At 47.4% G+C, this 15,048-nt stretch overlaps 1 protein-coding gene and 1 non-coding gene across 2 annotated transcripts in view; both read left to right on the forward strand.

Annotated features, from left to right (window-relative positions):
- SMTNL2 (smoothelin like 2) overlaps window positions 1-14,379 on the forward strand; it is a 37,110-nt gene extending 22,731 nt beyond the window's left edge. Inside the window, exons 6-9 of the mRNA XM_029082914.1 lie at window positions 150-305; window positions 1,038-1,155; window positions 6,392-6,543; window positions 14,089-14,379. Coding sequence (XP_028938747.1) covers window positions 150-305; window positions 1,038-1,155; window positions 6,392-6,543; window positions 14,089-14,215 — 553 coding nt within the window. The 3' untranslated portion in view covers window positions 14,216-14,379. The remainder of the gene's footprint in view (window positions 1-149; window positions 306-1,037; window positions 1,156-6,391; window positions 6,544-14,088) is intronic.
- Window positions 5,831-5,968, forward strand: LOC114818116. The gene has a single exon (XR_003765937.1). It is a non-coding gene; the product is annotated as a small nucleolar RNA SNORA7 (small nucleolar RNA).
- Window positions 14,380-15,048: the final 669 nt, after the last annotated feature.

Raw genomic sequence — 15,048 nt, forward strand, 5'->3', positions numbered from 1 at the left:
GCGCTCGGTAAATACCACTGAATGAAAGAGTGAATGAATCGTAGTCTCCCAAGCGCTCAGTCCGGTGCTCCGCACCCGGTAAGCGCTCACTAAATCCGTCGGAGTGACTGACCGTCCAACTTCCGTGGTGTGGCTTGTGTCCCGTTCAGCTCGGCGGACGACCAGACGGGCCCGACTCCTGTGATGGCAGCCCCCCGGCCGGGCGAGCGGAGGAGGGAGCTGGTGCGGTCCCAGACCCTGCCCCGCACCTCGGGGACCCAGGCCCGCAGAGCCCTCTTCGAGAAGCTGGAGCAAGACACCGGCAAGTACGATCCGCACGCCACCCTCCTGTCCCCCCGGGCCCGGTTCCCCCTTGCTCCTTGGACCTTCAGCTCACCCTTCTTTTTTGCCCAAAACAAAAATCGTCCCAGAATCCCAAAAGATCCATCAGTTACTGAGGAGGGAATTTCTCTGTTTATTGTATTGTACTCTTCCAAGCGCTTAGCATGGTGCTCTGCCCACAGTGAGCGTTCAATAAATATGATCGAATGAATAAATTTGTTCAGCACCGACCGAAAGTAAAGGCCTGGACCAAATGCTTGGGAGAGGACACCAGGAGTGAGAGACACATCTCCTGCCCTTGAGGAGCTTCCACTAGAATGGATCCCCCGTCCCACCCCGACCATTTTTATTTTCTTTTATAGTACTTGTTAAGTGCTTACTATGTGTCAAACACTGTTTTAAGCACTCAGGTGGAGACAAATTAATCAGGTTGGACCCAGTCCCTGTCCCACATGGGGCTCACATTCTAGGTAGGAGGGAGACTGGTTATTGAATCCCCGTTTTACAGATGGAGGAACTGAGGCCCCGAAGGGGGAAGAGTCTCCTCCAATGTCACCCGGCAAACATATGGTGGAGTTGGGTTTAGAACCGAGGTCTTCCAGCTCCTGGTCCAGACTCTTTACCAGTTGTTAGCGCTGCTTCTCTTGCTCTAGTGATTCCCGGGCCCCCTCTTCCACCCACCCCCACGCAAAGCAGCTCTGATTTTCTCATTTCAGGGGGAAAGGAGAGTCGAGGGCGAAGCTAAAGCGATCCCAGAGCTTTGGGGTGGCCAGCGCCAGCAGCATCAAGCAAATCCTGCTAGATTGGTGCCGTTCCAAGACCGTCGGCTATCAGGTGGGTCCAACCAACTCTCGATGTGGGCAGGGACTGTGTCTGTTATTGTTGTATTATAGTCTCCCAAGCGCTTAGTACAGTGTTCTGCATGCGGTAAGCACTCCTAGCCTCACAGTGCTTAAGTATCTGTCATTTATTTATTTGTATTAATGTCTGTCTCCCGCCCCCCTAGACTGTAAGCTCATTGTGGACAGGGAATGTGTCTGTTGTTGCTTTATACTCTCCCAAGTGCTTAGAACAGTGGTCCGCACATGGTAAGTGCTCCCAGCCTCACAGCACTTTATCCCTATCTATAATTTATTTATATTAATGTCTTTCTGAGCTCCAAGCACCCCAACTACCAGCCAAACCCTCAATTCTCATCTGCCCCCTCTACCTCTTGCATACATTTATTTCTGTCCTCTCTCAGCCCCTGTGTATGCACTTTGAATCACATTTTCTTTGTTTCTGGGATTTTTTAATCGCTTACTATGTGCCAGGCATGGTACTAAGCCCGGGGGTAAACAAAAGCTAATCAGATTGGACACAGTCCATATCCCACATGGGGCTCACAGTCTTCAGCCCCATTTTACAGATGAAATCACTTTTCTGTGCCTCAGTTATTAAAACAGTGAGCCCCATGATTCGCTGGTATCCACCCCAGCACTTAGTACAGTGCTGGGCATATAGTAAGCACTTAACAAATACCACAATTTTATTTTAGGAGGTAGCTGAGGCACAGAGAAGTGAAGGGGCTCACCCAAGGTCACATAGCAGACGTGGAAGAATCAGGATTAGGATTCAGGTCCTTCTGACACCAGGCTCTAGCCATTAGGCCACGCTGCTTCTCACTATGTCATGATCTAAAAGAGCTCAGTTAATAGTAGCAAGTACTTGGGTTTAATGACTGTATTCTGTTTGAAGACTAGGAGCATTTAGTCTACTGCACACAGAAGGTGTTCAGTAAATACCATCATTCCTCCTAGAAGATATGTTGCATACCTGGTAGACAACCATCAGCCCCAAGAGCTGTATTTTTAGAGAAGAAGGCCAGAAGCGGGTAGGCAGGTCTTGATTTGTGGCCAAAGTGGAGGTTCAAGATTTATTGACTCACGAGGTAAATCGTTGCAGAGTTGAAGCTGAGGCCAGGGACTGTCTTCGCGATGTAAAATCTTGGAGTAGAATTCCACTAGTCGGTTGGTTTGTCCTGGAGCTAAAGCTTTTACTTTGTCAGCTTGAAATCCAGTAAGCGAAGCACCGTGGAAGAGGCGAGCCTTAGTGGATAGACCCCGGGCCTGGGAATCAGTAGGACCTGGGTTCTAATCCTGGCTCCGCCACTTGTCTGCTGTATGACCTTGGGCAAGTGACTTTAATTTCTCCGGACCTCAGTGACCTCAGCTGTAAAATGGAGATTAAGGTTGTGAGCTCCATGTGGGATGGGGACAGCGTCCAACCCGATTTGCTTGTTTCCACCCCAGCGCTTAGAAGAGTGTCTGGCACATAGTAAGTGCTTAACAAATGCCACAGTTATTATTATTATTAAGCGAAAAAGACTGAAGAGCCCCTCTATTTCCATGGGGCAGTGATATTTTAGGAGTGGAGTTATGATGTTCTCTTTGAGGTTAAATTCTGAAAAGAGGTGTGAAATGGAGGGCCCCAAAAGAGAAAAAAAATACCTTCTTGGTAGTGTTAGCATTTATTAGCATGAGAGGAGCATGATGTGGATAGAACACGGGCCTGGGGAGTCAGAAAGTTATGGGTTCCAATTCCAGCTCCACCACGTGTCTACTGTGTGACCTTGGGCAAGTCACTTCACTTCTCTGTGCCTCAGTTACCTCATCTGTAAAATGAGACTGTGAGCCCCACATGGGACAGGGACCGTGTCTAACTCGATTTACTAGTATCCACCCCAGCGCTTAGTACAGTGCCTGGCACACAGTAAGCGCCTAATAAACACTATCATTATTCATCATTATTGTTTACTGTGTGCAAAGCACTGTACTAACTAGACTCTAAGCTCCTTGTGGGTGGAGATCGACTCTTCCCACTGTATTGGACTCTCTCAAGAGTTTAGCGCAGTGCTCTGCATCCAGTAAATGCTCAATAAATTCATTCATTCAATAGTATTTATTGAGCGCTTACTATGTGCAGAGCACTGTACTAAGCGCTTGGGATGAACAAGTCGGCAACAGATAGAGACAGTCCCTGCCGTTTGACGGGCTTACAGTCTAATCGGGGGAGACGGACAGACAAGAACAATGGCACTAAACAGCGTCAAGGGGAAGAACATCTCATAAAAACAATGGCAACTAAATAGAATCAAGGCGATGTACAATTCATTAACAAAATAAATAGGGTAACGAAAATATATACAGTTGAGCGGACGGGTACAGTGCTGTGGGGATGGGAAGGGAGAGGTGGAGGAGCAGAGGGAAAAGGGGAAAATGAGGCTTTAGCTGCGGAGAGGTAAAGGGGGGATGGCAGAGGGAGTAGAGGGGAAGAGGAGCTCAGTCTGGGAAGGCCTCTTGGAGGAGGTGATTTTTAAGTAAGGTTTTGAAGAGGGAAAGAGAATCAGTTTGGCGGAGGTGAGGAGGGAGGGCGTTCCAGGACCGCGGGAGGACGTGACCCGGGGGTCGACGGCGGGATAGGCGAGACCGAGGGACGGCGAGGAGGTGGGCGGCGGAGGAGCGGAGCGTGCGGGGTGGGCGGTAGAAAGAGAGAAGGGAGGAGAGGTAGGAAGGGGCAAGGTGATGGAGAGCCTCGAAGCCTAGAGTGAGGAGTTTTTGTTTGGAGCGGAGGTCGATAGGCAACCACTGGAGTTGTTTAAGAAGGGTAGTGACATGCCCAGATCGTTTCTGCAGGAAGATGAGCCGGGCAGCGGAGTGAAGAATAGACCGGAGCGGGGCGAGAGAGGAGGAAGGGAATAAATGCCACTAATGGATTGCTTGATACGAAGTGCTGGGGACTAAATACCCGGGTGAGAATTAGACCCGATCCCTAGCCTACCAGGGGTCTCTATCTGTCTCAGGGATCAGAACTACAAATTTATTACCCTGCAAAAATGCAGTCGCCCACACAGCCTGCACTGCCCAGAGAACCAAATAAATACAGGAAAATTCCTCACCCTCCTTCAATTCTTATCGGCTCCAGGCTCGTAGGCAACAGGCAATTGGAGCTTGAGGGTGGGGTTTTCCCAGCAATCCTGATTTGTGGATTCACCCCAAGCCTATAAGATGGTTGTTATACTGTTGCGGGCAGGGTTTGTCTCTATTTGTTGCTGAATTGTACTTCCCAAGCGCTTAGTAGAGTGTTCTGCTCACAGTAAATGTTCAATAAATACGATCGAATGAGTGAATAATATAACATGTAGTAAGCTCGTTATGGGAAGGGAACATGTCTGCTAATTCTGTTGTACTGTACTCTCCCAAGCGCTTAGTACTGTGCTCTGCACCATTGTAAGGGCTCAATAAATGCCATTGATCGATTGATGTAGTAGTAGCCATATTTATTGAACGCTCAATTGATGTAGTGCACTGCACTAGATTGCAGGGTCCTTATGGGCTGGGATCGGGTTTACCTACTCCTCCTAGAGACCTTCCCTGACTAAGCCCTCCTTTCCTCTTCTCCCACTCCCACTCCTTTTCTTATGAGAGAAGCAGCGTGGCTTAGTGGAAAGAGCACGGACTTGGGAGTCAGAGGTCATGGGTTCTAATTCTGGCTCCACCTCTTATCATCTGTGTGACTTTGGACAAATCATTTAACTTCTGTGCCTCAGTTCCCTCATCTGTAAAATGGGGAATTCAGACTGTGAGCCCCATGTGGGACAACCAGATTGCCTTGTCTCTTCCCCAGCGCTTAGAACAGTGCTTGGCACATAGTAAGTGCTTAACAAATACCATTATTATTATTATTATTAAGTCGTCCTGACTTGCTCCCTTTATTCATCCCCCTTCCCAGCCCCACTGCACTTAGATACGTATTTGTACTTTATTTATTTACACTAATGTCCGTCTCCCCCTTTAGACCACAGGCTCGCTGTGGAAAGGGAACGCGTCTGTTTATCGTTATCTGGTAGTCTCTCAAGCACTTAGTACAGTGCTCTGCACACAGTAAGCACTCAATAAATACCATTGATTGATTGAATAGGTTAAGGTCTCCTGGTTCGCTCCAGTTCTGAATAAAATACTTGGCTTAGGGAGTGGGAAGCAGATAACCGGATACTCTTGGATAAAAGCCTTCTGACTGGAGGGCGTTAATTCCTCTCTCGGTTCAGAAGTATCGATAAGGGAAGGAAAAGATTAACAGGTTGCAGAGTCTTTAGAAAATCATCAGTCCATCATCAGTGTGTGCTGAGCATCTACTGAGGGCAGAGCAATGTATTGAGCGTCTTCTATATGCAGAGCACTGTACTGCTGCGAACTGGGACTGTACTGAGTGTCTTTGGGGTCCAGGGCCCTGAATTGAGGATCTATCAGGAGCAGAGCGCTGTACTGAATACTCCTCGGTACAGAGGAGTAATAGTAGTTTTTTGAGCATCCGTTGGGTGCAGTGCACTGTACTGAAAGCTTCGGAAGTCTAAAACTAAGAAGTGCCGTACTCCCTGCCTAAGAGGGGGGTCTTACTCTCATGAGAGAGAGCACTGTACTGAGCACCTCTAAGTCTAGAGCACTTTATTCACACCTCCTGTGAGCAGAACACCCTCTCAGGGTCACACCTGAAGAGTTTCCAGTATTCTACCAGTCTCGACTACGGGAGGGCGAGTCAAGCAGAGACCTATCCATTCCATTCCTAGCTTGGGTGGTGGCTAGCGAGTGGAAGGCCATCTGCTCCAAGTCAAAGCTCCCCTGTGCTGGGCAGCAGCGGACTGGGAGAGAGTCGAGGGCGGAAATTCGACTTTTCTGCGCTGAAAGCGACATTGGTAAACCAATTCCAGATTTTTACCGAGAAAACTCTGTGGATCCACTACCAGAACAGTTGCAGATGGAGGTGGGGCGGTCTGGGAGAGATGTGTCCATGGCATCGCTATGGGTCGGAGATGACTCGACGGCGTAAGACAAGTGAACGGAACACTGCAGTTGGTGCTAACTGTAGGCAGAGTAGTATGCTTGGAAGAGTAAAATAAAAGTGGTCATTCTGGGCCTGATGGGGTTTGCAATCTAATGGGAGGAGAGGAGAGAGCAGATTTGGGGGAGTGGCTCGGGGGCTCTGCAAAGCCGGACGCCTCCGGCTCTTACGCTCCACTCGGTCTTCCCCTCAGCACGTCGATCTCCAGAACTTCTCCTCCAGCTGGAGTGACGGGATGGCGTTCTGTGCCCTTGTGCACTCGTTTTTCCCGGAAGCGTTCGACTACAACTCCCTCAACCCTGGCAACCGACAGAAGAACTTCGAGCTGGCTTTCACCACGGCAGAGTGAGTACCAGGCTGGGCGCAAGAGCGCAGTGGCATTGATCGGTTAACTGATCAATCGGCTGACTGATTAGTTGATTGGTTGACTGATTGATAACTTTTTATGGTGTTTGTTAAGTGGCTTACTATGGGTCAAATCCTGTTCTAACCCCTGGGATTAATTAAGTTGGACACAGTCCCTGTTCCACACTCCAGATTGTAAGTTCATTGTGGGAAGGGAAAGTCAGTGTTTATTGTTTACTGTACTTTCTCAAGCGCTTACTACAGTACTCTACATGTGGTAAGGACTCAATAAATACGATTGAATGAATGAATGAGGCTCACAGTCTAAGAAGGAGGAAGGGCAGGAGAACCGAAGCACAGAGAAGTTAATTGACTTGCTCGAAGTCTCACAGCAAGTTGTGGCAGAGTTGGGATTAGAACCCAGGTTATCTTTTCTCCATCCCGGTGTTCAACCCATAAGTACTTAATAAAGATTACTATTATTATTATTGTTGGGACATGGGCTCCGTCAGAGCAGCTGACATTTCCCACTTATTGTGGCTTTAATAATGATAATATAATATAATGATGATGGTATTTGTTAAGCCTTTACTGTGGGTCAAGCACTGTTTTAAGCGCCGGGGTACAGCCAAGCTAATCAAGTTGGACACAGTCCCTGTCCCACAGTCTTAATCTCCATTTTATGGATGAAGTAACTGAGGCCCAGAGAAGGAAAGTGACTCGCCCACGTCATACAGTAGACCAGTGGCGGAGCCAGGATTAGAACCCAGACTCCCAATCGCATAATCTAATTACTAGGCTGTGATTTCCACTCCAAAGCGGCTTGTTCTGGAATGGGGATCCTAATGTAGTGTACATTTTAGGATTCATGTGAGAAGCAAATCTTTGCATGGGCCTATCAGACCACCGGTGGTTGGGGTTAAGAATATGCCTCAGCAGGTTTGCAGAACAGAATCACTCTGCAGCGAAATCACCCGGGAAGGTAAATTTTACAGATGTGGCAGATGACCAGTGTTTGGTGCAGAAAATTCCTTAGACCTTTCCCCTCACCGCCCCTCTACCCCAAATTCTAATTCCTGAGATCTGGGAAAACCCAGTCATATACCCAGAAAAGATGGTGGATAATCTTTGAATCAATCAACAGAGCAGACTGCCCACGACTGCTCACAACCTATTAGATCTTAAAATATTCTAGCTGGAGGCGAAGTCTTGTGCTCTTTCACTTCTGAGGACCCAGTCTTCCAGTCCTCCCGGTTGCTTCATAGCAGCGAGAGGTTCAGGTGAACTGATAATAAGGAGTGATGTCACCCTCAGAAAATGACTTTGTTTAAACCCAGGTTTAACCCACGCTTGCAAGTTAAGAGCTGATCACCACTGGGTTGAGTAAGTTCGTGTGGAATTAGGAATGAAAACAAGACCCAGCGGTGATGATATCCCGGTCCTCACTAATAATAATTGTGGTATTTGTTAAGTGCTTTGTTACGTGCAAAGCCCCATGATAGAGAATAATTATGGGATTTCTGAAGCGCTTTGGATATACCAAGTGCTGTCCTAAACACTGGGGTAGACGCAAGACCATCAGGTCAGATACAGTCCCTGTCCCACATGGTCTAAGTAGGAGGGAGAACTGATATTAAATCACCATTTTACAGAGGAGGAAGACAGGGCTCAGGAAAGTTAAGGGACTTGCTCGAGGTCACACAGCAGGCAAGGGGTGGAGCCGGGATCAGAACCTCTGACTCTCAGGCTCCGGGTCTTTTCCATTAGGCCCCTTTGGGTGCTCTGGTGATGATTTAGCAGGTTTGGTTATCGCCCTCTTAGGCTCTCCTAGAGGAAATGGAGCATTTAGTGAATGTTTGCTCAGCCACCCCATCCAATCTCAGCAGGGGGGACTCGCTTTTATTAGACACACCCTCAGTTTCAGCCACTGCCATTATCTGGGGCTCCATGCCCTGAAAATAGTGTTTATTTTCTGGAATAAACACAGAAGGCATGCAGATAAACTGTTCCACACAAACATATCCATCATGGGTTTAGCAGAGTGGTCCTTGAAAGAAGGGTTCACATTGCCAGGTGACATCTCTGACCAGGGAAATTTATAAAGCGCCATCCCCCAGGCTCACCCTAGTGGGTTGTCATAGAAACAAAGAACGGTAGGGCAGGAAGGAATCCACAGGGGTCATCTGGGCCAGCCCCCTGCCTCCAGTTGCACGGACAGGGAAATGGATGAACCATTCAGGGAGGGCAGGGAATGGGGGCGGTGGTTCCTGGGATTTTGGCTAGGGCTAAAGGCCTGGATTTTTGCCAGTCACCCTTCTCGTAAATCGGGTTTCTAAGAGCGATGAGAAGGCCGTGTCCCAACAGGCTGTTTAGAGAGCCCCCTTTTCGCTCCTGCTTTCAAGTGTCGTCATTTTCCGTTCTGTCCTACCGCATTTTCATTTCCCGGCTGTTGCGTAACACACTTTATCAAAAGGCCTTTACACATAATTAAGATGACAGCTCATCTAAAACAGCCCAAAGGAGAGAGCTTTTAAAATACACAAGAAGTCCAAACAACCCAACAGACATTTAGAAGCCCAAGCTGAAGTCCAATGAGAGCACATTTTGCCTTTCCAAGGCATGGAGGTAAAAGGCCTCTTTGGAATATCCAGTTGTTTCTCATAATAATACTAATAATGTTAACTGTGGTATTTGTTAAGCGCTTACTCTTTGCCAAACACTTTTCTAAGCGCTGGGGTAGGTAAGCAGCGTGGCTCAGTGGAAAGAGCACGGGCTTTGGAGTCAGAGGTCATGGGTTCGAATGCCGGCTTGGCCACTTGTCAGCCGTGTGACTGTGGGCAAGTCATTTAACTTCTCTGTGCCTCAGTTACCTCATCTATAAAATGGGGATTAAGACTGTGAACCCCACGTGGGACAACCTGATTCCCCTGTGTCTACCCCAGCGCTTAGAACAGTGCTCTGCACATAGTAAGCGCTTAACAAATACCAACATTATTACGAGGTAGTCGGTTTGGATTCAGCCCCTGTCCCATTTGGGCCTCACTGTCTTAATCCCGATTTTACAGATGAGGCAGCTGAGACACAGAGAAGTTAAGTGTCTTGACCAAGGTCACACAGCAGACAAGTGGCGGAGCTGGGATCAGAACCCACATCCTCTGACTTCCAAGCCCGGGCTCTACTCATTAGGCCACACTGCCTCTAATGGAGGAGACGGCTCAGTAAAATCTCACACCCGTACAATGCGAAGCCGGACTTTAAGGATCTGTGTTGATAAACCTCGTGGCTTCGCCTCTTTCCTCCGTTCTCAGAGACCTCAGGGTTTATTTCCTACTCCGTCAGACTGATTAGATGTCAAGTTTTCCCAGCTGCAGAGCTCAGCTGACCGAGCCCTCAGGACTTCAACCAGATGTTTCTTCTATCTCTCTCAGACCAACGGGGACATCATGGGGTCTCTTTCCCTCTCTCTTCCGTCCCAAGAGTAAACACCAGGAACAAAGCTTGGCCCCAAGTCAGGGTTGACAGAGCTTAATCCCGGCTCACGAGGAACAGATGGCTAAATATGGGGAGATGGGCTTTGGCCATGGTTCACTCCAGTTCTGCTGCTGGAGTTCCTTGGGGCTTTAGGTTGGGGAATAATAATAATAATTATGGCATCTGTTAAGCGCTTACTGTGTGCCAGGCACACTAAGCTCTGGGGTAGATACAAGCTAATCGGGTTGAACACAGTCCCTGTCCCATGTGGGGCTCACAGTCTCAATCTCCATTTTACAGATGAGGGAACTGAGGCCCAGAGAAGTTAAGCAGCTTGCACAAGGTCACACAGCAGACAAGTGGCAGCCGCATAGCCTAGTGGCTAGAGCACGGGCCTGGGATTCAGAAGGTCATGAGTTCTAATCCTGGCTCCGCCACTAGTCTGCTCTGTGGCCTTGGGCAAATGACTTTCCTTTTCTGGGCCTCAATTACCTCATCAGTAAAATGGAGATTGAGATTGTGAGCCCCACGTGAGACAGGCACTGTGCCCAATTTGATTTGCTTGTATCTACCCCAGTGCTTAGTACAGTGCCTGGCACATAGAAAGTGCTTAGCAAATATCACAGCTATTATTATTATTATTATTATTAGAGCAGGCTAGTGGCAGAAATTCCAAATGAGGTTGTAAAAGCTAATCTCTTTATTTGGTGGTCAGTCTGACCCCTATGTAAGGGGGGGAGTTGGAGGCTCAGGACCGCTGAGAATCATAATAAGTACTGTGCTAAACACTGGGTACAAATACAGGATTATACTAATAATGGTACTCGATAAGTGATTAGCAAGTGCCAAGCACTTTTCCAAGCGCTGGGGTAGATACGAGTTAATCAGGTTGGACACAGTCCCTGCCCCACATGGGGCTCACACTCTTAATCCCTATTTTACAGATGAGGTAACTGAGGCACAGAGAAGTAAAGTGACTTGCCCAAGGTCACACAGCTGACGAGTGGTGGAGCTGGAATTAGAGCCCAGGTCCTCCTGACTCCCAGGCCTGTGCTCTATCCACTAGGCCGTGCTGCTTCTTGAGCAAACTGTGGTATTTGTTAAGCGCTTACTATGTGCCAGCCACTGTAGTAAGCGCTAGGTGATATGAGCAAATCGGGTTGGAAAGAGTTTGTGTCCCAGAGGGGCCTCACAGTTTTGTGCCTTTGCATGGACTCTCCTTTCTCCACACATCTCTAAGTGCTTGGGAGAATAGAATAGGTAATAGCATCAATTGTATTTATTGAGTGCTTCCTCTGTGCAGAGCACTGTACTAAGTGCTTGGGAGAGTATAATACATAGACTAGGTAGACAAGGTCCCTGTCCTTAGGGAACTTACAGATAATTAATCATTAATCAATCAATCCCTGGTATTTATTGAGAGCTTACTATTCTTCTTCCACTCCCTTCTCAGCATGGCATAGTGGGAGGAGCACGGGCTAGGGAGTCATAGGTCATGGGTTTTAATCCTGGCTCCGCCACTTGTCAGCTGTGTGACTAAGGGCAAGTCACTTAACTTTTCTGTACCGCCATTACCTCATCTGTAAAATGGGGATTAAGATTGAGCCCCTTGTGGGACAACCTAACTACCTTGCACCTACCCCAGCGCTTAGAAAAGTGCTTGGCACATAATAAGTGCTTAACAAGTACCATCATTATTATTATCATTATTCTGATTGTCCTTCCACTTGGATTTGCACCCTTTATTCACCCCTCCCTCAGCCCCATAGCGTTTATGTACATGACCATAATTTATTTATATTCATGTCTGTCTCCCCCTCTAGACGTTAAGCTTGTTGTGGGCAGGAAATATGTCTACCAACTCTCCTCTTTTCGAGTCTTTTCCCAAGCACATAGTACAGTACTCTGCATGCAGCGAGTGCCCAATAAATACGATTAACTGACTGTACTAAGCACTTGGGGAAATATAGTAATAGAGTTGGTAGACACACTCTCTGCCCCCAAGGATTTACATTCTAGAGGGAGATTAGACATCAGGGCGATTATTCGTTTTGTTTCTACCAGGCCATTGGAACCATTTGGATTTTTAAGCCAGCTAGAAGTCTGGCCCCAGATTCATTAATTCATTCAGTCGTAGTTATTGAGCTCTTATTATAAGCAGAGCACTGTACAGAGCGCTTGGGAGAGGACAGTAGAACAAAAACCACATAACCAGCCAGGCGTCTCAATTCCACCTCGCCGTTGGAGTTCTGCTAGGTGCTCTGGCCTCTGATTCACCACAGCAGATCACATTACGTTCCATCCATTTGGTCTCTGATGCTAGGAGTCCAAATCACATTTATCGCCAACCCTCTGGAACACACCCTAGCTTGCCTCCGGGAGAGAAAAGGGTCACGAAAAGCATCTGGAGAATGAATTGCAAAATAGCTGGGTTGAACGGTTGAGGTCCACCAGTTATCCTGAGCATCTAAAAGCAGGCATTTCATTCAGTCGTAATTATTGAGCACTTACTGTGTGCGAAGCACTGTCCTAAGCGCTCAAATTAGGGAGCATCTACCCAAGCGTGGTATAGGGAGGCTCCTTGTGGGCAGGATCGTATCTACCAACTCTATTGTATCGTACTCTCCTGAGCGCTCAGTATGGTGCTCTGCACACAGTAAGCGCTCAGTAAATACCATCGGCCAATCGATGGGGAGAAGCATCTAAACAAACGAATTAAGGGTTAGCAACTTGCGGATTTCCAGGAACTGGGAATTTTCACCATCAAAAAAAAAATGCGTGAAATAGTGGAAGGAAGGAAATTGAAGCGATCTGACCCAATGTATACATTTCACATGCTTTTTTGACCTCTGACCTTTTTCCTGGAGACAAAATGGAGGACCCAGTCAAGTTAGACACACTCTGTCAAAATAATCACAGGATGTTCAGGAGAGTAAGTCTCGTTTCAGATGACTTTTGATGTCACTTCAAAAGCCGTGATGCCGAGTTACAAAATGAAAAGTCTCGTACGTTTCTTCTTGGTCTTTCTTTTTTGTATTTAATGTGGTATTTGTTTAGCACTTATTTTGAGTCAAACACTGTTCTGAACTCTGGGGTAGATACAAGTTAATCAAATTGGACCCAATCCCTACTCTGCATACAGTAAGCACTCAATAAAAACTTTTTGATTGATAACTACTCTCCCAAGTGCTTAGTACAGTGCTCTGCACACAGTAAATGCTCAATAAATACCACTGATGGACCGATGGATTGATTGACTGAAGATGGCTTTACAGATTCAGAAAGTGAGGCTCAGAGAGGTGATGGGATTTACCCAAGGTCACACAGCAGGCCAGTGGAACAGCTGGGAGTAGAACCCAGGTCTCCTCAGTCAGTCATTGGTATTTATTGAGCACTTACTGTGTACAGAGCACTATATTAAGCTCTTGGGAGAGAACAATGAAACACAATAACAGACACATTCCCTGCCCACAGTGAGCTTACTATCTAGAGGGGAAGACAGATATTAATATAAATAAATGACAGATTTAGACATAAGTACTATGGAGGTGGGAAGGGGGATGAATGAAGGGAGCAAGTTAGGGCGACGCAGAAGGGAGTGGGAGAAGAGGAAAGGAGGGCTTTGTCAGGGAAGGCCTCTTGGAGGAGATGGGCCTTTGATATGGCTAGTTTCCCTCTCGCTCCTTCCACACATCCCCCTCTCCCACCCCTCACCAAAGTCCCAGTGCCAAGGAACTAAAAGACACAGTCTCTCCCCTCAAGGAGCATTCAAATCTCCTCATGAGCATAAAGAAGATTCCTCAAGATGATTTACCCAGAGGATGGTTTGGGAGAAGTAGTTGCTTAGAGGCCAACCTACATCTTCAAGCTTTGTACGGGCAGGGAACGTGTCTGCTAATTCCTCCGTATCGCACTCTTCCAAGCGCTTAGTACAGTGCTCTGCACATAGCAAGTGCTCATTAAATATCATCGATTGATTGGTATACAGAGTCAGGCTGGCGAATCTGACCCGCGTCACCCACTTCTTAGATGAGACAGAAGGCCGTTACTGACGAGTCCATTTGTGTGTTTTAGGGAGTTTGCTCACTGTGACCGCCTCATCGAAGTGGAAGATATGATGGTGATGGGACACAAACCAGATCCTATGTGCGTCTTCACCTACGTCCAGTCCCTGTACAACCACCTGAGGCGTTTCGAGTGACCATCGTCCCGGCCGGACGAAAGGGGCACTCTGACAGGACTTTTCCGGAGGTTGTATTCGAAGGCAAAAGGAGATTTCGCGCGCTGAGGAAAAAGCACCGCTTCCACCTTGTATTTCTATTTGCATTCGACCGCGTTACTGATTAAAACTGTTTCTGAGATGAACCTGGCGGTGTTGATCACGGCTCGGGCCCCTGTAAGGAAAGCAGCACGGTCTAGTGGAAGGAGCACAGGCCTGGGAGACAGAGGATATGGGTTCTAATCCTGACTCTGCCACCCACTCACCTTGCGCAAGTCACTTTGTTTCTCTGGGCCTCGGTTTCCTCATCTGTAAAATGAGGATTAAAATCCTACTCCCTCCCCCATAGAGTGTAAGCCCTGTATGGGACAGGGACTGTGTCCAGTGTGATAATCTTGTATCTATCCCAGAGCTTAGAACAGTGCATGGTACATAGTAAGTGCTTAACAAATACCATTTAAAAAAAAATACATAAAGAGGCAGACACTGGTGATAAATAAGTATCTACTTTAAAATAGGGCAGTGAAAGATTCCAGAAAGCGGAATTCAAAATCTCCACCCGGTGAGTTGAAATTCATTTGCTTATCTGAGTTGTCTTTATTACTGAATTCCTTTTTCCTAACTCACGTGATGTTGAAGTCGACAAAATACTGTGGCTCCCTCCCCCTCCTCCGATCTTTCCCAAGGGAGGTGGTTTAATCAACAGTTTGATAAAAAAGACAGAAGCCTTGGGATGAAACAATTTAATCACTTTTTAGGTCTTGCTGGAAGATGACCTCCCTGTCACCTCAGCTAAATGGGGAGATAGGAATAGT

This window comes from Ornithorhynchus anatinus, chromosome 17 (genome assembly GCF_004115215.2).
Source record: "Ornithorhynchus anatinus isolate Pmale09 chromosome 17, mOrnAna1.pri.v4, whole genome shotgun sequence".
NCBI lineage: Eukaryota > Metazoa > Chordata > Mammalia > Monotremata > Ornithorhynchidae > Ornithorhynchus > Ornithorhynchus anatinus.